General features: G+C 36.1%; 1 protein-coding gene across 2 annotated transcripts in view; it reads left to right on the top strand.

Annotated features, from left to right (window-relative positions):
* GFRA3 (GDNF family receptor alpha 3) overlaps positions 1-20,348 on the top strand; it is a 23,599-nt gene extending 3,251 nt beyond the window's left edge. The window contains exons 2-8 of one of the 2 annotated variants that reach the window (XM_072401070.1): positions 9,592-9,864; positions 10,786-10,869; positions 13,140-13,482; positions 14,347-14,456; positions 14,997-15,131; positions 17,009-17,124; positions 17,940-20,348. In XM_072401070.1, coding sequence (XP_072257171.1) covers positions 9,592-9,864; positions 10,786-10,869; positions 13,140-13,482; positions 14,347-14,456; positions 14,997-15,131; positions 17,009-17,124; positions 17,940-18,089 — 1,211 coding nt within the window. In that variant the 3' untranslated portion in view covers positions 18,090-20,348. The remainder of the gene's footprint in view (positions 1-9,591; positions 9,865-10,785; positions 10,870-13,139; positions 13,483-14,346; positions 14,457-14,996; positions 15,132-17,008; positions 17,125-17,939) is intronic. The other variant, XM_072401071.1, reaches the window with a different exon arrangement.
* The last annotated feature ends 392 nt before the right edge of the window (positions 20,349-20,740 follow it).

Here is a 20,740-nt window from a genome sequence, read left to right as displayed (position 1 = left end):
TGCTTGACTAAATTCATTTAACACAAGGAATAAAACTTTCACCTTCTAGTAAACTCAATTCTATGTATAATACATACAGTTACCAGAAGTGTAGCGTATAAAATAGTATTGACTGTTAATATATTTGCCACCTTGACTTTCCTACAACTGTCTGGTGTTAATGAATAAAGAATAAATTCATATCACATACTAAATGACATCATCACCTATGAAACATGAAGGGCAAAGTGAAATGTTCTTGGAAAAACCACTTTACTTCCTCATAATGCTGTATAATGTAATATTGATGATTGCTTGCAGCATATGTACCATTAGGAATCGCTCACCATACAAAGAATGCAAAATTTCCACAGCCCATTATGAATGTGCAAAACTAGATCCTACATGACATTTGTGACCATGAATTCTCATTCAAGTTTATTTAGCAAACACTTACAACAAAATACGTATATACAAATATCATTTGGCAGAGGTAACAGTGCTTGTATGTTTTTCTTTTTGTGGTGTATGCTTGTTCCATCAGTTTAATGTGTGTACATTGGCATCACAGTGATACTGATATACGCCTCAAAACATGGATCATTGTTCTTGGTAGATCAGTGATGTATAAACAAGTTACATTTTGGGATGACTCAATGGCCGTGAATAATGTCACATTTTTTTTTCTAATTTTGCATCAATAAAAATAGGACATTTAAAAGCTATCACAGGTGCAAAAAGATTGATGTAATTTTTTGCTTCCCCAACACCACTTACTTCCATTTCTTTGCTTTATTGTTGGGAGCTTACAGAAGGCTGGGGACTTTTATTCCTCCACCTTATGACCTTATGAGCTGATTTGTGCATGGAAAGAGGAACAAGTCACATGCTGCCCCTTACCCAGAAGTATCAAAAAATTCTATTAAAGTCTGGTGATTAAATAGAGCAACAAGGGGTGACAAGTGAAGGTGAGTGCTGATGACTGGTGCACGAAGATCTGCCACTAGGGAGGTGGGGGAGCTAAGTGAACCTGTTGCTTTTCTGTGCATGGATAAATACAAGGTTGACTTGAAGTTGGCAAGCAATGCATTTGTTTTTACTCATCATTTTTTACTTTAGGCTCTTTTCTCATGATCTGTGGGGTAATAATAAGCACTTCTTTTTGTTGCAGGCACTTATCACACAGGGAAATGTTTTATCTGCTTTGCATCTAAGGGCTACCAACATAAGTTGTGTTATTCATACATCCATCTGGAAAGCGAACAGATATTTCTTTTTTTAGGTAGATAAATAGCCAATAAAAAGCCTAACATAGTAATAAAACTGTGATAACACAACACCTTTCAATTAGGAAAGGCTCCACAAGGCTGTCAAGAATGGTAGCAGTTCTACCAGTAATATGTGCAGTGTAACTTAGTTACAACTTCACTGGTTTCATTTAAGAAAAGAACATTTTTAATTGATTTACCTGTTAACAGCAAATAAAATAAATGACATACCTTTACCATTTGAAAACCTTAACATTCTCTTTTGTAGACATTGCTCAGAGATGTTATATGCCTAAAGCATGAGTTAAACATTTGGTCCACAAGGTATCTATTTACTGTTAGGCAATCTTGAAATAAGAATATGACACAACAAATATTAGTGTTTCTGTAAAAGAGCCATTAAGAAGCACATTATATCTTCAGTGTGCTGGAATCAGATTACTTCACTCTGTTTTACCACTCAGTTATTGTCTTAGTAATTGTTTTTGCATAATGATTCTAAATTTTATTCTGAGGGTAAAATGTATTTAAATAGTGAAAAAGCAAAATGGTAAGCAACTCACAGGTAAAAAAAAAAAAAAGATTTCCTAGGGATGGCATGTTACCTAAAAGGCTTTTTAGAGAAGAGTCTATGAGGAACAGGGACAATGCACTTTGGATTTTTGTGAGTTTTTTCTTTGTTCTAAACAGAACAGTGTTTAATTACATAAGCACTATAAAAATCTAACAAGGAAATATTTAAAAATGTGTTGTCCAAATTCTCTGAATTGTTTTATCTTTGTTGCCAACATAAGTCCCGAGGAAAGGGCTGCTCCCCAAAAACGAGTTAGTTAGCTAATGTGAATTATTTGTGACATTTTACCTGTAAGAACGAATGTCTAGTAAGGAATTTGCCAATATACAAAAATAGGACTGACTGTTCAATGTCAGATCAAATATCACTGGTTAAATGGCTAATTTTCTACCATGCAGCCCACGTGTACAAATGTGGCTATGTCAGAAGAGAGGGTGAACACACACCTACCTTTTTTTAGCACCCTGGAAGGATGTCTGGTCCAAGATACCATCGATGTTCCTTCCCCTTAAGCTGCCATCTTCATTGCCAACCCTTACCCGTACCAAACACTTACCTTTTTTCTGGGCGTAATAAATATATAGAAAGAGTTAAAACTGATGGTTTTTTGAATGAAGTGTGTAGAAAGTACATTTTTTCTACCTACTGCAATCAATCGGCTCTTTATGAAACTGTGATTTGTACATTCCAGGAGTGTAAAAAATAGGGATTACTATGGAGAAAAATACATTTTATTGTCTGTTAGAAGAAAATCTTTTCTGTTAAATTCAATGAACATTTTTAAATACAAATTATTGTACCCACAAATAAAGTGTTGGCTGCTTAATGAAACCAATCTGCTGGTTTGGTAACCAAGAGCTTAGGGTTTTGCAGGATTCCTTCTAGTATGGAAGTGGATTGAGAGTTAAATATTTAGCATTACTGCAGGGTATATATTGTGAATAAACAGGAGTTATACATACATTATAAGCTAGCCCAGTTATATCACTCAGTTCATACATTATCATTAATTATATTCACATCATTTCACAAACACACCTTTGTCTCATTTATCCATACCTTAAGGCACATAAGTTTTTTCACACTGACAATCAGGTCTCTGTGACAGTTCTATCAGAATAAAGCTGCATACACAAGTGCAATTATTGTCGTTGGGAAGGATCTTTCACGATCCTTTCCAACGTCTAAGGACTGCACTATGCATGAACGAGTACTGTACATACAGCACCATTCTGCTCTATGGAGAGGGGAGGGGGAGAACGATGGAGTGGCACCCGGTGCTCTCTCCCCCTTCCCTTGCATTAGGACCATTCGTCGTCCATCGTCCGCCAGGACGGTCGTTCGGACGATGGACGGCGGTCGCTGTACACAAGCCAAATTCTCGTCCGATATCGACCCTGAGCCGATTATCAGGCGAGAACCATTGGACGTGTGTACGTAGCTTTAGTATATAAAGAATATCAGGGAGCTATGAAGAGATTGTGGCCCCTATTTTACTAATACCTCTAATTATACTAATATATCAGTCAGTTTGGGCTCACAGCACTAATATTGTAAGTATACAAAACAGAAGTATTAGGCACACAGGATTAATCAATCCAGATCTGATTAAACTCATTATAATTTTTAACAGAATTACTAACCATCACTATACAGTATACTCCTACATTTTTGCAATACTTCTAAATAGAATATAAAGTCTAGTCCAATATAGAGTCCAATTTAGAGGGTGTTATAAACCCCTCTATATATAAACCTATGAGGTTGAGTGGACTTTCCATTTTTGACCTTTTAAAAAGAACTAAACAAGAAATATATATATTTTTTTTTCATAAAACCACTTTATAGACAGATTGCAGACAACATTGTAACAGATGGAATTTATGTTTTTTTCCTTAGCCAGATGGGATGTTCAAATAATGAACTTATGATTTGGTGCAAGTGTTTTGTAATATTTGTTGTTGTTTTAATTGTACCAACAAAACCGAATGTGTGGGGAGAAAGGACTATTAAAAATTTATATTGATTAGTGAATGGGTACAAAGCTTACAGGTTTGCAAGTAACTTCTGCTTTAATAAACAGAAATCTAACTAATAGGATTTTAAGGTTTAATGAATAACTATAACTCAGAGCAAGGAAGTCATCTGTGTTTCATACCCCTATTTATACTGCTGTGATTCACTGTGCTTGAATAAAACAATGGCCTTTTAAAAAAGCGAACAATAAATTTCAGTCATGTGAAAGTTTTTGTGGCTGCAGATGATTGGGTAGTAGAAGCAAAAAACAAATTTACTTATTTAGTTTGGTATGCAAAGACCTAATATACATGGGGAGATATTTAATTTAAGTTTAATTTCTGATCCGGTAAAATGAGTGATTAAAAAAGTTAAAACCAGCCAACCTAAAGCAAATAATTTTTAAATTTTCACGTTGATGTGGGCAGAATGGGTGTGTGGGTAAAGGAATGAACAAACAAAACCTATAGGTAATTTTCTTATTTTTTATGATTTACCCCATCCCTACCCCATGATTGGTATGACATATAAAAAAAACATCCTTAAGCATCAGTCTTTTAACACTGCTGCTGACGAGATAAAACTATTTCCTCAATCTCAAAAGTACTGTAACTTCTTGGGTAGAGATAAAAAATATTTTAAAGTGTTATATGTGCATGCATGTGCTTAATATTAAAATATATAGCTGATTCTTTGTCCACTTACAAATGTCTTGCAAGTTCCACAGTACATGTCTTTCTTCTTAGTTCATCCATCCTGGCAATTTGCCATGTCCTCTGACAGTGCTTGGCCAGGCTCCACTGGCCCTATACACATAAAATGTTCTTTAATTAAACTGCAAACCTGAACCTTGAACATTCTTAATCTTATTATGTCTGTACAATTCAGTATAAGCATGCACTGTAATCTGCAATCCCCCTCTAATGTCTGTATGTATGAGAAAAGATACAGGTAAAGGATACCTGCAAACTGAAACATTTGAAACTCTTCACGTTAAGTACTTTTATTTTTTGTCTATTGGTTTGTGATCACAACAGTCTGTACAATGGCATTGGTGGGTTTTGCTAGCTTCGTCTCACTCTAAAAGACAGGCACCATTATCTTTAGAAAATCATCTATGGCGCCTGATATGTTATTCATCAGCCACAATCTGTAGTAGTTTTTGCATTTGTTTTAATTATTTACAGCTATACTAATTAACATAATGGCACTGATTGAACATTGACCTCTTGATTATTTTTTAAAGCATGCCCTGCCTTAAGATGCCTTGGAGACTTATATGAAACACTAACAATACTACTAGATTTATCATAATTGTATTCGGGTATTTTTTGTAATTCCCCTACTTTACTGGCAGGGTCTGTTTGCATCATTTCCCGGCTCATACGTGTGTATCAAATGTCAGTGTAGCTTGTCTGTACTAAGCTGTGGAGGAGTTGGAACCAAATACAGTTGATAGTAAAGCTATGTACTCACGTCCAATGGTTCTCGCTCGATAATTGGCTCAGGGCCGATATCGGATGAGAATCTGGCGTGTGTACAGCACCCATAGTGCACTGTCTGAACAACCGTCCTGGTGGATCTACGGACGATGGCCGACGAACGATCCTAATGCAAAGGAAGGGTGAGAGCGCGCAGCAGGGTGCCCCTCCTTCGTTCTCCCCCTCCCCTCTGCATAGAGCAGAACGGTGCTGTATGTACAACACTTGTTCATGCATCGTGCAGTGCTTAGTAGTTGGAAAGGATCATGAAAGATCCTTTCCAACGACAATAATTGCACTTGTGTATGCAGCTTTAGCCTTGACAATTGTTATCCTGCCTTTTTACAGTGAATCACATTTAGACTTACAGCAATTTGAAATTAAAAAATGTCTGAAAGAAGAATGCCTGATTTGCCCTCATCAGTTATTCATATTATTTGTTTTATACAATTGATAAAGAAGAAGAATGAGATCATGACTAAATATGATCCTCCTAGATAAATAGACCTGGTACAGAAGGTATAATGAACATAAGGTGCCTGTTGTTTGGATTACAATAAATTTACTTGGCCAAATAGACTGCCTATCCATACTGTTAACAGATGTGTAACATCCTGGTCAGTTTCTGTCGGGAGTGAGGGATAGGTACACCCTACGGGGAGGTGTGTCATCCCCTCCTGTTCTTGTCAAACTTCTGATTTCTCTTCATCTGCAGACTTGGATCCATCTAGAACTCTGAAATGATGAGCAATTGACTCTCAGACACAGACAATCAAAAGTTTTATTCCTTCCCCATTTGTGAGGTCCATATTTACATTCAAAAAGTTTCCCATAATCATTTATTTGACACACTCCCATAACAGCAGTTTTGTACCTGGATCAGACAAAGTAACACTTTGTTGGGGGAACAATGATTGAGTAAAATGAGAGGTCTTTCAATACTACCCTTGCCCTCCAAAATAGGTGCTGGAAGCAGAATCGGAGGTGCTCTTCAGCTTCTTCTCTCCTTACTTCATGTTTGAACATTTTGATTTCTATGTTTTAGAAATGCATTAATTAATGTCTACATGTCCAACTTATATCTCCTTTGGACACTTTCACAACAATAATCAGATATTTTTTAGTTCCTGATAAGTAAGATGTGAATGAAAATTTGAGATATATATACTAATCTCACTGTTGGGGTCGTGGCAATGAGTGGAGATGCTTTACCATATAGATATCAATTATAGCATGCAGTTGGTGAAACATGCTGATCAATATATAAATACCTGCTTTCTGTTTAAACTTGTGATCACATCAACTCTCCCAGCACCAAATTTCTTTGCAATTTAAAGATGTCATATGACAAAATGATGAGAGATGCCCAAAAAGCTGCTGATGAAAAGGTGTTGGCTGTAAACCATTTATTATTACCTTTTTAATAGCACTAACATATTACGCAGCACTTTCCAAAGTCTATAGTCACGTCACTAACTGTTCCACAAAGGGGCTCACAATCTATTGTCACTGCCACAGTGCAAGGCCAATCTTTTGGGAGAAAGACAATTAATTTAACTGCATGTTTTTGGGATGGGGAGGATACGTGGGAAAACACAGGGAGAACATGCAAACTTCATGAATATAGGGTGTTGGCTATGATTTAAACCTAGGACCTTAGTGGCCAGAGTGCTAGCCACTTGCATGGTACACTTTCTTTAACAACTAGAAATCTACTATGAAAGGGCTACTTGGTTGTAGCTGCCCCAAGGCTAAACATTTCCAGACAAAGAGATTTAAGTTCTAGATCAGTATTTGTATGTTCTATAGAATTAGGCAATTGCAGGAAATGACATCCTCCAATCAGAACGAGACAAGAATAGAGAACAGACGTTCATATATAAAAATTCTGTACACAACACAGAATTTTAGACTATAATGCAATTGTGGAAAAAGAAACTTTAATTTTATAAAACGAAACAGCAATTCTGCACTCATTTTGAACAGATTGTATCAGATTGTATTTCCATGTGAAGTTTTATTTAAAAAAAAAAATCTGATATGGTAAAGAAAAGCATAAATTCATACACTGGAACTGGGTGACAATCAATTAACAGACAATAACCATTAAAATATCAAAAAAGTTAGTAATAAGAAGCACCTGGAGATTTTCTATTAACCTTAACATTTCCTATGAACAGCTGCAGTCAAATTTGTACAAACAAGAGGCAGGTTATACAGTACGCATCTTTTCTAGTTTTGTCAGATGAATGAAAAACGAGCAGAAACTAAATAAACTCTGTAGCTCAGCAGGTAGCAGCAGACATTTGGATCCGAGACACAAACTATCACCTGGTGTTAAAAGTGTCATATCAGCAAAGGTCAGTTTTCACAGAATAGTGGACAAATATGTACAAGACACAGATCGCAGGTTATAAATTAACCCTATTGTTTCCTGATAAGGGCAGTTTAACCAAGTGGTTATGTAAACAAATGATTTTCCATCTGGACTGAATATGTAGGGAACGATTCTTCCATATGGCATTCTGAGTGCAGGGCTGATGGTTGGAAAGAACACTGTGCCTCATACTATAGGGCAGGTGTGTTATGATTCAACAAGAATGCAGATGAGAGATCTGTTTCTGTTTTAAAGCCGCACTCTTAAAATGGACCTAAACTAAAAAAAAAAACAACCTTATTTAAAGTAAAAATTGTATTTTTTTTAAAGTGCAACACCCCTTTTATTTTATTAAAAAAAAGGTGCAGCACCTGCCTTTTCTGTCTTGATTGCCGCGTTTCCCATTAAAAAAAGGGGCTCCTTCGAGCATGTGTTGAAGGCCCAGCCAAGAGCCTCCGGGGATACATGACGTAAGTATCCCAGGATGCTCTTGGCTACTCCTTCTGTGCATGCCCGAAGAAGCCCTTTCTTTAATGGGAGAATAAAATGTTTCCCCATATACATCACCCATCTTGCGCCTGCTCAGTGCAAGTTTGGGTGATGTATGAAGAAGAACCCAGAAGAAGATGGTGGTGCCCGTAAAGAAAGAAATGCCGGGCCAAAGAAGTTTACTGGGACGATACAGGACTCCAGATGGATCTGCAAAATGAAAGGTAAGTGTGTTTTTTTATTTATTTTGACTTTAGTTCTGCTTTAAGTAAACAGTTAAATACGCAGATGAAATACATATATTGGAATTATTTTACCTGCCAAAGGATTTGTATTTCTGCCCATCCATTCCTAAAATGCACTAGCCTCTTCTATACAGCACAGATCTTATTGACATAGGGATACTGCGGTACAACTGATTGGTTCTTTATGCAATTTCTCCCTCTCCTAATCTGAACCTTGTTCTACAGTGTACTGCAGGAAAACAATATCAGATTATTTGCATTTTGCATTTTCACATTACATGGAGCAGGTTCTGTTCTAGGTAATAAACCCCTCCTGTGACAGTGCATAACTTAGCTAAGGATAGTAGGGCAATGACAGCCATGCATATTACAGGACAGTCAGAGATATAAAGGGCTGGTCAGATGTCTGTAGATGTAATGTCTGGTCAGTCTCAGGCAAGTATAACTATTAGATTCTTTCCTAAAACATGAACACAAAATGATAATGAGAGAGAAAAGGTAGCTGTTACCAGCGATCAATGGCACCCAAGTAAGAGGTGCCTACTCAGGATTCACTGGAACCACAGTACAGTAGTTGATAGAAACAGCCAAACACAACAAGGTTGGATGACTGTCATCTGTTAAGATGTTTAAAGGGCAACTGTATTGTTGATACATAAGTCTTGTGGTTATGTAGGAACTGTATGTGGATGGACATTTGTTTGCTCTTGTCTAGTTACAAGGTTTTGTTCTATTTCCTCTGAAGAAGCAGGTTCTTCCTGTGAAACGTGTTGGGTATCTATAAATATCATCCACTGTATACCTGGAATTTGAACCTATACCTTTGAAATTATGTATTTAGTTTTGTTCTATGTTGAATGTTCCTGTCAACTTTGATTATCTATATTTACCAACTTTGGTTTTAACTTGTCTTTAATAACTGTTTTAATGCTTTAACTAATTGAGCTTTATATGCCACAAAAACCCCTACATTGGTTCTCACATCTTTGGTGATGTTATGTACTGTTCTTCTTCTTCTGTTATGTACAGATTGTAATCTCCAATTTGCTAATTAGAATGACATTGTTAGGGAAGCATTACAATTTGGGTGCAGCAAGTTTTCATTAACCTATATGACTGAATATTAGTAGCAGAGTACATGACCTTAAATCATCTTTTACAGTTGATTTCTTATCTGCAAATTCTACGGAACCATTTGATTGCATATTGGCTGAGGAGAGATGTTTGAAAGATTCTCACTGCAGAACAAGCTATCATGATTTTAAGAACTGCACCCGTACCAATGTGATGGACCAGGCTAATGCTGTAAAGTGTAAAGAAGCAGCTGAGGTTCTTTCCCAGCACTCTGTAATGCAATGTAAATGTCAACGCCGAATGAAAAGGGAAGACCATTGTTTGAATATTTACTGGACCCTTCACCCAGATTATGTTTATGGTAAATCTCTGTTTCCTTCCACTTATTATGATTATGCACATGGTAATCATTTCAGTATCACAAATAAAATAGTGCAGAAGGCCCTAATTGCTACTGGTCATGAAGCAACATTGCCAATGATATCCAATAAATTAAGCAGATAGAATTCCCACTATTAAACAATCTGCCCTGTGGCAGTTTTTGCCATGTTTCAGAATTGAACAAATTTTGTAATTTCATCTATTCATCTATAATATGTTTTCATTCTTCTTTGTATATTTTTATTTATTTCCCACCTCCCTCTCATGTGGAGGTGTGACTTTTATGTTTTAATTATTCCATATGTGTAAGATATGTGGAATCCTTGGTAATTCCCCAGCCTCTGTGGTTCCGTCTGTTGTTACAGAACATACAAGCCAGCAGGAAGAACCACTGTGGCTGCTGGGGGAAGGAAATATTTAACTCATCTAATGGTCCAATATCTGTAGCAGCTACAAAGCAAAAATGTTGTGACTTTTCAGTTTTTACCTGGAAGGCACACTTCCATCTTCAGGGCTAGGATTGATCTCTGCAGGTACAAAACATTGTTAGTATTTTCACAGCTGCGTAATATGTTGGCCCTATAAAAATCAAGTTTAATAATATTATTATTATTACTAATAATAATAATAATTATAATTTACAAGCCATACAAATATATATTGTATTTTTTGTTGAAGTTGGAGTTCCTCTCTAAACTAAAACTCAGATTAGGCCTAATTTAAACTATTGTGTTAAATTCCCTATGATTTTAAGAAATCCCCCAATATTTCAGGAAGAAAAAAGTGAAAATACAAAATATACACTGAAGAATGTATAGAGAATGGAGAATTCTATTAAGACTAAGCTCATGAAAAATATCCTCTGCAGATCCTGTACTAAACTTCTGTTAACTGTGTACAGGTTACTTGGATTCATATGACTCGCCATATCTTGATGAGAAAGTAGACAAAAAAGGGGCAACTGAATATGCTCGTCTGGCTGCTGGTATGTTTCATCTTATTTTCCTTGTATTTGTTCATTTGAATATCTCTACATTTGTATAATATATAACATTTAGCTTTGTTTAGTAATTATAATTCAAAATGATTTGTTAAGTACTTTAATCTCGAAAAATGAAGCGGTAATCTTGTGACTAATATATTGAAAATACCCTGAATTTGTATTGGTTTCTTTAGGTTAGTGCATTTTACACAATATTGCTTTTTAATGATCTTTAAGTTATCCAACTATGCCAAGCTAAAATCATTTCAATTCACTTGCCTTTTTTTATTTGCAAATTAAATACTGTAGATATTGATTCTTTTCTTCCATATACATTTTTTACAGTTGTCCTGCAGTGTAATTTTTAGGACAGTAATGAAATTTGTTGATCAAGCCTCTGGTCAACAAATCAAAATGGGTTAAAAGAGATCTGTTGTAAAATATTGTTCTATTAACTGTATGTAGTAATGCTTCTAAGGACATGTTATGTAATTTTGCTGCAACTGTTCCTCTGGCATTGTTATAGTTTGTTCCAGCCCCTGTCCTTTTTATGTTTTATGGTCAGTACGATGCATGTGAATGTGGGGAAAATGATAAATTACAACATGTAATTTTTTTCATCCACTAAATTCCTTTAGTTCAGGTATTAACTATAGCACATACAGTTCTGAGAATACAATATTTTTAACAATTATAGAAGGAATGATCACCTAAAATATACATTGGAAGTTTGTCCAATTTAAAAAGATTTATAAAGTTCATGGATTATGGTTGTTTTTATTTCTGAATTACATTTTTCTCAAAAGAATACATCTGAAGTCAGCATACACATTACCTTAACATTAGGCATGTCAGCGGTATTTACTTCAAACCAACAAGAATGACATTTGCTTTGCATTCTATTTTAATTCAGTTTCTGCATGAGCCTTACATTATACTACGAGGGGGTGCTGAGAAGTTCCTGGCTTTGCCCAAAGAAGAGAGCCAGAGTTACGAAATAACACATTTATTCAACATATTCCCCCCTGAAACTGATACACTTGGTACAGCGTAGTTGCAGCTTTTCTAGACTATTCAAATAAAAGTCCTTTGGTTGAGGCACAAACCAGCTCTCAGCAGCATCTTTGACGTTAGAAATGTCCTCAGAACGTTGCCCTTTTGGGTGTTTTTTCAAATTTGGTAACAATTCGGAACTTCTTCAGCCACAGGGACCCGCTGTGGTGCCATTCCTTTGACTGTTCCTTGGTTTTAGGATCATAGATGTGGAGCCAGGTTTCATCCTCAGTCATTAACCCAGCCACAAAGTTCCGTGCAGTTGCTTCAACTTGTTCCTTCTTCTGATCACTGTTCAAACATTTCGGCACCCACTTCGCTGAAAGCTTGGGCATGTCCAGGATAGTGGTGAAAACAAACCCAACAAGCTCCCATGAGATGTCCAGTATCTTTTTTTTTGGATATTCGCCGGTCCACAATAATCAGCTCATGGACAGCATTGCAGGTTGCCAGGTCAGTTGAGGTAGGGGGGCGCCCACTGCGGGGCTCATCATCAATGGTGAAATGCCCAGTCTTGAAACGAGATATCCAGGTTTTGACAGTGCTGTAGGATGGACACTTCTCCCCCAGTGTTTGTGACAGCTCAGTGTGAATGTCCTTTGCTGAATCTCCCTGGAGAAACAAAAACTTCATGACGGCCCGTAACTCCAACAACGTGAAACTTGCTTGTACCTCTGCCATCACAGCTTCTCACTGAAAGGAAAAACAGTTTTAAGAATCACAAAGACCTGATATAAAAACACAGTTGCATACTAAGATATTAGGCTGCCATATGCCCCCACACTCATTTTACTATTTCTCCTGGAAGGGGGCACAGCCAGGAACTTCTCAGCACCCCCTTGTATCTATGCTGCACATACTGGAATGAAAGGGAATAAAAGCAGGAAGAGGAAGTGACATCAGAAAAGAAAAGGGTTGGAACTGGGAGGAGATGGAATCCTTGCACTAGTATGCCCTGGTCCAGACAAAATCCTAGAACTGCGCAGGTAAAACAGATCAAGAGATAGGAAAAAAAGACATGACATGAAAGAGTTTCTAGGGTCCCACTCGTGTGGCTTCATTTACATACCCCCTGATACTTATATACAAGCAACATTTTTAAAAGAAATTATTATGATATTACAGAATATTGTTGCATTTTTATTTTCTTTGTACATTTTGCATTATCTACTTGCCACATCCAAGTGGTCAATAGAATTTTCTCCTCTTTTTTATTCCAGAACCTTACCAAGACAGTGAGACAAATGGCTGTTTGAAGGAAGCAAATATTTGCAGTTCCAATTCCAAGTGCTCCAAATTTAAGAATGACTATGTCTTACACTGTGCCAATATGTATCCCAGTGGCTCCTGTAACCAACACAAATGTCACCAATATCTCCGAGAATTCTTTAAAAAAGTGCCAATAGAATTTACAAAAAGGCTTTTGTTTTGCCAGTGTAACCAGGACAGTAACTGTGCTGAACGCAGGCGACAAAATATCGTGCCTAAGTGTTCTTTTGAGGAAAAGGTCAAGAAAAATTGCCTGGCTCTCCGTGACACCTGTCTGAGTAATACTTTATGCAAGTGAGTTGGGCATTGTATTAATACAAATAAATGTTATTGTTATTACGTTGTTTTGGGTTGCATTCGTTACATTTGTGATGAAACCTGAAAGGAGCAGGAAACAAAAATCCAGGCTGGTCAACTGATTCTCTCCTGGGATGTTTCAGTACACATACTGATTATTCCCATTTATTTTTCCCTATTTTGGCGACATCATTATTTCCCGGTTCCTAAAAGAGAGTGTCTACTCTTTTACTTTTTAGAAACAACATATATGATCCACTTGATATTATTAATCCTAATAAGGAAAAGTTATTGTAAAAGACATGTATATGATAATTTGTATAGACAGTTGCATTTGCATATCACATAAGCAGGCTCTGCTTCTTGCTTTTTCTCATCATCATTTTAATTATCATCCCTTTTCTGTACATTCAGTGTATTTTAAGATACAAAAACTAGAGAATTGTGTGTACTGATTTTTTTTTATTATGCCCAGACATACAGTCACTAAAATGAGTCACCATAATAGCTAATATATCATGTCTCTTGTGGTTAACTTACAAAACTATTAAGGTTTTAACACAAGCCAGCTAGATAGGAAGAGGCAGCTTTTAAAAATGGAAATACACAAAATTGCATGAATAAAAACACAGAAATAGTGCCTCACAAATGTTCCCTCTGAAATAACACATTTCCAAATTAACATATTACCAATTTCCCTTTAAATCATACATATCTAGCACTCATAGCAACATTTATCCTAAGATATTTTGCAGTAATTGACAAGAGACATTCCAATTAGTATTCTCAACTTTTGTGTCAGATATATTGTATAAGATACAGCTGATTTTTTTTTATGTTGATTACTTACATCTCTTTTAGATCACGTTTTCTTGACTACCAAAAATATTGCCAACTCTTTGACAAGAAGTCGAATACTTGCCCTCAAGAAAATCACAGCCAGTGCATACAGTCCTACATCAGAATGATAGGTGAGGTACAAAGAACAGTTTACTACATGCCTTTATTTGTGGGCTATCCTAATATCTTACTCATCTTATTTATCACATTTTTGCAAAATAAACATTGAAAATTCTTTTGATAAATAAACTCTCCTGACCTAAATGCAAAAGCCAGATATCATCAAAAGTATTGGGTACCGGAGGTTTAGAGCAGATTATTTATAACAGATCACTTATTTCAATTATCTCTTGCTTAATATTTTCAAATAACTATTTATCTGTTTTGAAGAGACATGGCAGTGCCAGATCACTTACACCTCAAGAGCTTACAGTAAAATCTGGTTGTATCAGTAACATTTCATTGGGTTTTTCATGTAACCACAATGTGGAATGTCATACTGTAGCAGAATACGGAGCTTAAATGATTCATTTCTTATAGCAGGCACCAGTCAGATCTACAACATACACCAGAACCCAACAGACTTGTTTTTTCAGAAGCTATACTTTATTATAGCATTTAAATACCTTTAAACAAGAGCATTAATGACTTTGATTTATGTATTTGCACAGGCACTGTAATGACCCCAAACTTCATCAGTAACTTGTCCATGGAGACATCCCTGTGGTGCACATGTGAAGGAAGCGGAGACCAGGAGGATGACTGCAAGAACATTCTCTCAATGTTCACCTCCAACAAATGTCTTAGTAAGTTAGAAGTCCAGATGATGTACTAATAGCTGGACTTGAGGGGATCCTAATTATAATTTGCTTTTCACAAAGAATATTAGATCAATTAAAACAATGGGGTAACAGGAGTTGTAGTTGGCCCTAGAATTGGGACTGTGATGAAATTGGGACCATGTTACATTTCCTGTTACTCCTTAGTGGGTTTCATTGTATTCCTGGACTTGAAGGCTTTTGGTCACTTCTGTGATATTCAAGGGAACTTGTATCACAGCAACACACAGTACATTCCTGTACAGTCCAAAATAGTGTCTTTTATTGAAGTCAAGCTTATCCAGCATTCAAAAAGTAACAATTTGCTTTGCTTCAGTAAAACTTAAATTCAAACTTAAGACAGCAGTTTGAACAAAATCCCAAACTGGAAAAATACACTCCCACTGTCAATCTCATAACTTGGGTTTTTTTCGCTTCTAGTAGGGGGCTCCTTCTACTGTTTCCCCATAGTCTTTGCTCCAAACACTGGTTGCTGGTTACCACACCTGAGTACACACTTCCCCTAAAGGAATACACTCCCTCTCTCCCAGAACTCCCTGGAATATAAAGCATTTCCCGCCAGCACAGTCGACCCCTAGAGCAGTCCTGTCTGACTAAGGCTATCTCCTTGGACAGGTTCTGGAGTGGAATAAAAATGCCCTCCTAACCCTCCCTTTCCTTCTATTTCAGAGCTTAGGACCTTGAAACAATTCCTCACAATCATCAACCACTTGGTGAACTAACCCAGGCTCTTTTTTCCAAGTACCCTGTCCATCTGTATATTGGCCATGCACACCAAAAGTGGTTACTGTTCATCCAAAACCCATTCCTGGATTTCTGTACACCCTGCAATAAATGAAAAGTAACACCCCCCCCCCCCCCCCCCCGCCAAGAAAAAAGAAATAACACAATTTATAAATATATATATATATATCATGCCATAATAAAAGTACCAGTGGGCCTCTCTTGAAAAATATTGACATAACCAAAGGGCCTTAGGGCTAAGGATCAGATGGTACTTTTAGTATTTAAAGCAGCAGTATGCGGGGTAATGAAGCACCAGTATAGTTGTTTAACTTATGCTTCATATGCAAGCAAACTATGCACTATTCATTTGATACCCTGTCATGGCTGCTACCTCATTATTCTTTTTCATGAAGATTTTTAACAAAGACCAGATAAAGCTGTATTATGAGCCATTGACACGTTTGCCTTTTCTGCTAAGGTCTAATGAGGCCAGAACTGGATTGTACCAGCATAACTCCACCCATGACCTAAAACAAAATTAGTTCACTTTCCCGTTCTACTTTCCCATAGACTACATTCATGCAGGCGTGGAATCTGGAGACTTCCATTTTTGAAATAAATAAATGCAAACATTTTCCTATTTACAGAAGCCAAGTGATAAATAATTCATAACACAAAACTAGAAAAAGAACAATATACTATGAATATTTAAATTCCTACTGATTCCTTTCACAAGGCACTTTTTTTATCAATATAACTATTTATGATAATTAAAGTATACTGAATTAAAAGCCAAATGTGATTATAACATGTAGCTGAGATATCTGTCCACCCTACTGGGTAGAGTTCAGCACTAGACATATCTGCTAATATGTAGGACAAGTATGGTTTAAAGCTTACACATCTGTGTTTAGGCAGCAAATTGTAGTATGGTAGATGACAATTACATGAGTTGATTTATTGTCAAAAACATGTGAAATATTAGACTGCTGTAACCCCTTTTTCTCTATACAAAAAGTACTGGTTTATCCAGAGAATGTAATGAGGCTTTCAACAATGTTTTCAGAAGTGATTTTTAGAAAAGGAAATTGACTCATTTGTATTTCACCTTCTTTCAGAGAGTGCAATTAAGACAGAGATTACCAACAGCAACACCAATATTATAGATCCTGAACTGGAAAATACTTCTGTTGATAAGGAACCTAGTCTGCCAACTTTTCCTTCAATTAATAAAGTGAGTTATCACCTTTATAAAAAAAAAGAAAACAGTTTATTTCACTTTGAAAGTGTTATTTATAAGACATGGACATTTGCTTCAGCATTTTAATGAAATTTACATAAAAACTTTCATCTCTTTCAACTTCATTGTTAGATACCCTAGCTATGTCCATGGTTGTGTTTTTGTTGTGTTTAGAAGATGATTGTCCAGGCTTGTAAACAATATCCTGTGCTGTATGGAGAGGATTATTGCTGGACATGTTAGATATTTATATGTGTTTCAGATGCAGATTTGCACATCAGGTCTGCTGTCCAGTACTAGCTTTAACTCAAAATGGGATGAATGGCACAAGCAATAAAACATGTCCTGGGAAAAAGTTATGTGGTTATACATCAGCTATGACTTCCTGTGTTGAAAGACTGTACATAGTTTAGAGTGCAAATTACAGAAAATGCAAACCCTATATGAACAGAGTGGTTCAAAGAAGTGCAGCTATAAACTAGCCTTAAGCAAAACTTTATAGAACCCATTGAGTGTCCATTACAACATCATAATATATGCAAATCATACTATTCAAAATTAGAACTCCCCCTCAAAAATGGGCACCATGAATAAATGGGCAAAGCTTCATTGTCCCAAATATAACGCATGTCTTTGAGAAGCATAGCTAAATAGCATTTAATGTGCACTAAAACAAGGGGTAACCTATCCAATTCAAGTGGGTAGAATTACTGGGTACTAGATGCTGCTGCGTTTATAAGATGCATATGCTGCTATGACTATAGTTATACTTATAGTGATTGGTATGATAATGTTTTTGTATCGTTTAGCAGGTGGTAGAAAGACAAAACATGCAAGTCCTTCCTGTCAAGACAAAAGAGCCCACAAATACGGCATCTGGTGGTTCATCTCTGGATCTAACTTTAACATTGATGATTACAACATCGTTTACCCTTCTGAAAGTTATATTATATATATGAGGATAGAGACCCCGCATCTCGACCAATGCTATGGAACAATCATCATGGACATGCTGGTTTTGGCTCTCCATCTGGCTTAGAAAAAAAACAGCTGCAAAATGCATTAGTACATGAGCTGTTTTTGCAACCTTCTACTAAGAGACTGTAGAAGAAGACATTGTGATCAACTGGCTTGTGTCAACACCCCAAGGCCACCCACAGAAAAGACTTGTAAAAAGCAAGACATCCACAGAAAGTGTAAAGTATCAATAAATTGACTGTAGAGGCCAACAAGGACCTGGCAGTGTGTTTACTTCAAAACTTGTGACTGGTAACTTTAACAGAAAGAAGGTAAAACACTGGGAACCTTCTTGGATAACATATTAGTATAAAAAAAATTGGATCCTCCTCTCCTGCTTGTGTTACACCAGTCTGTACTTCATAATATTAATATTCTTACATATATGTAGACAATAACAAATTGTAAAAACTGCGTCATAAAATGTGTTATTTTCCGACATCACATAGGAACGCATAGGAACGAAATATAGGTATAATTTAAATATATCCAAGATAGTGGTCGTTATCATTTGTGGGAAGACATATTACAGCAATGTTTCTTTTCAGCTCCAAACCTTATGAAAAAAAGGACAGGTGACAACAGACTTCAGATGACTGCTGGCTGTAAAAGCAAGATCTGGCTTCTAAACAAATTTTTCCTATTGTTCTATAAACATTGGGAAAACTTGTAGATGTGGTCATGAAAGAGAAAGTGAGGGGTGCCATTTATAAAAGTAAAAGGCTATGAACATTTAGGCCAAAATTTTGCCCGTGAGGCTATGTACAGATTCTAGATTTTCAAACACATCACTGTGATTGTCTCAGGCAAAAATCTAGTTCTAAATCTGGGATCCATCATGTTGGATCATGATCCCAACAAGAACAACCGCTGTTTTTTCCCAATGGGGAGGATGCAGCAGGACATATCCTGCTTGTCCTCCCCCTTCCCTCAGTACCCTATGGACAACGCTCATTCACTCATTAGTGATTGTTTCCAGTGGTCATTATTGAGTGTCGGTCTGTACAAAACTTCTGAATGGTTTAGGACTCAGAAGGGTATTAGAGATTGTTTTTACAGGTACCTCTACATGACGACACGTTATAACCAGTGATTTTGTAAGACAAATTCACCCTGAAGTTTATGTAACCCCTGATCTAGTTTTAGCATGATGTTTGCCATTAATTTTTGTTTGCAGGCTGTTAATGCAGTAGTGTTGTAGTAGTGCAGCCTCCTGTGCAAGCTTTGTCAGATGCCCATTGGGCTGCCTTGAAGATTATTAAATACCAGGTAGTAAACTGCATCAGATTTACAAAAAAAGGCATTTTAAAGAAAACTGTATACAGTGAGAAGATGAGGTTTCATTTACTAAATGCATTTAGATCTGCGTGAAATATTCAAAAGTGCGTTTGTTTCTTGGTGTTATTTACTAAATAGGTTGAAAGTTTTCACCCAAAAATTATGAGAATTCTTACTTCAATTGTCCAGTTATTCAATTTTTCAAGTTATTTACTAAATAGGTTGCAATTTTTCACCTTCAATGATGATGCTTTTCACATATTTGGATAATTAAAGTGAATATTTACCATAGTAAATCAGCCAAATCTTATGAAATGTACTTAAACGGATTCAGGGTTTACATACAATGATTTTGTGAGTCTGCTGTCATCATTATAATTCTTTAGGATCCCAAATGCCATCCATCTACCTAAATAATATGGTAGATTTAATTACTGTTTAATACATCAGATTGTTTAAAAATATTACCCTGATAAATATTGCAGAAACAAGTCTCATGTCGGATTAAAACCTGAACAAGAATGTCAGGACCGACTTCACAAACAATTTTATTTCCACAGATGTACTAACATACTGCAATGTTACTTACTTTACTTGCTGTTTTCTGATTGCAGCCTGCTATCATAATAGCTTTACTTTACAAGGAGTTGCTCTATTTCCTAAAATGCATAGTTTATTTGGACTATTGTCACACAATTCCTATACTATAAGATCTTTTACATGTTAAATATGGTAATATTTGCTTCTTATTATATGGAAGTAAGCTGTGCAATAACCTATTGTATATGTAAATGATTATGTGTAATATTATTATGTGTAAAATGAAAAGGAAAAAAAAGAAAAACATTCACTTATTCTGTAGTATAAATGATAACGTGCTTTCTGTTCCTGAAACTTAAATAAAATATGTATATTTAGTTATAGCAATGTTTGAAGATATGTTATGGGAGGAGCGGAGTGATGTCATGTTTTAGGACAGAATAATACCATTTGTACTTATTTATTAAAACTGGTCACCCAATTCATCCATTTATAGCATTCAACATCAACCAATAGATAATTCATTAAATTATTGCAGACATAGATAGACAGTGTCAATTCATGTTACACTGAAATCCATTTTTTCTAAAGTCGAACATTATTCACAGTTGATAGAATAACCCAATAATGTTAATACCATTCTTGGTGCCTATATAGATGCAATGCAAAGTGATACTTTGGCTTCATACAGCAATGGCTTATAATAATAATGGTTGTATTTATCAAAACTAAGGCTGCAATTTCTTTGTTTTTACTTTTGTTACCATGGGACCAT

The sequence above is a fragment of the Pyxicephalus adspersus genome, chromosome 2, assembly GCF_032062135.1.
Source record: "Pyxicephalus adspersus chromosome 2, UCB_Pads_2.0, whole genome shotgun sequence".
Classification (NCBI taxonomy): Eukaryota; Metazoa; Chordata; class Amphibia; order Anura; family Pyxicephalidae; genus Pyxicephalus; species Pyxicephalus adspersus.
This window is presented reverse-complemented; position numbering and strand designations above follow the sequence as displayed.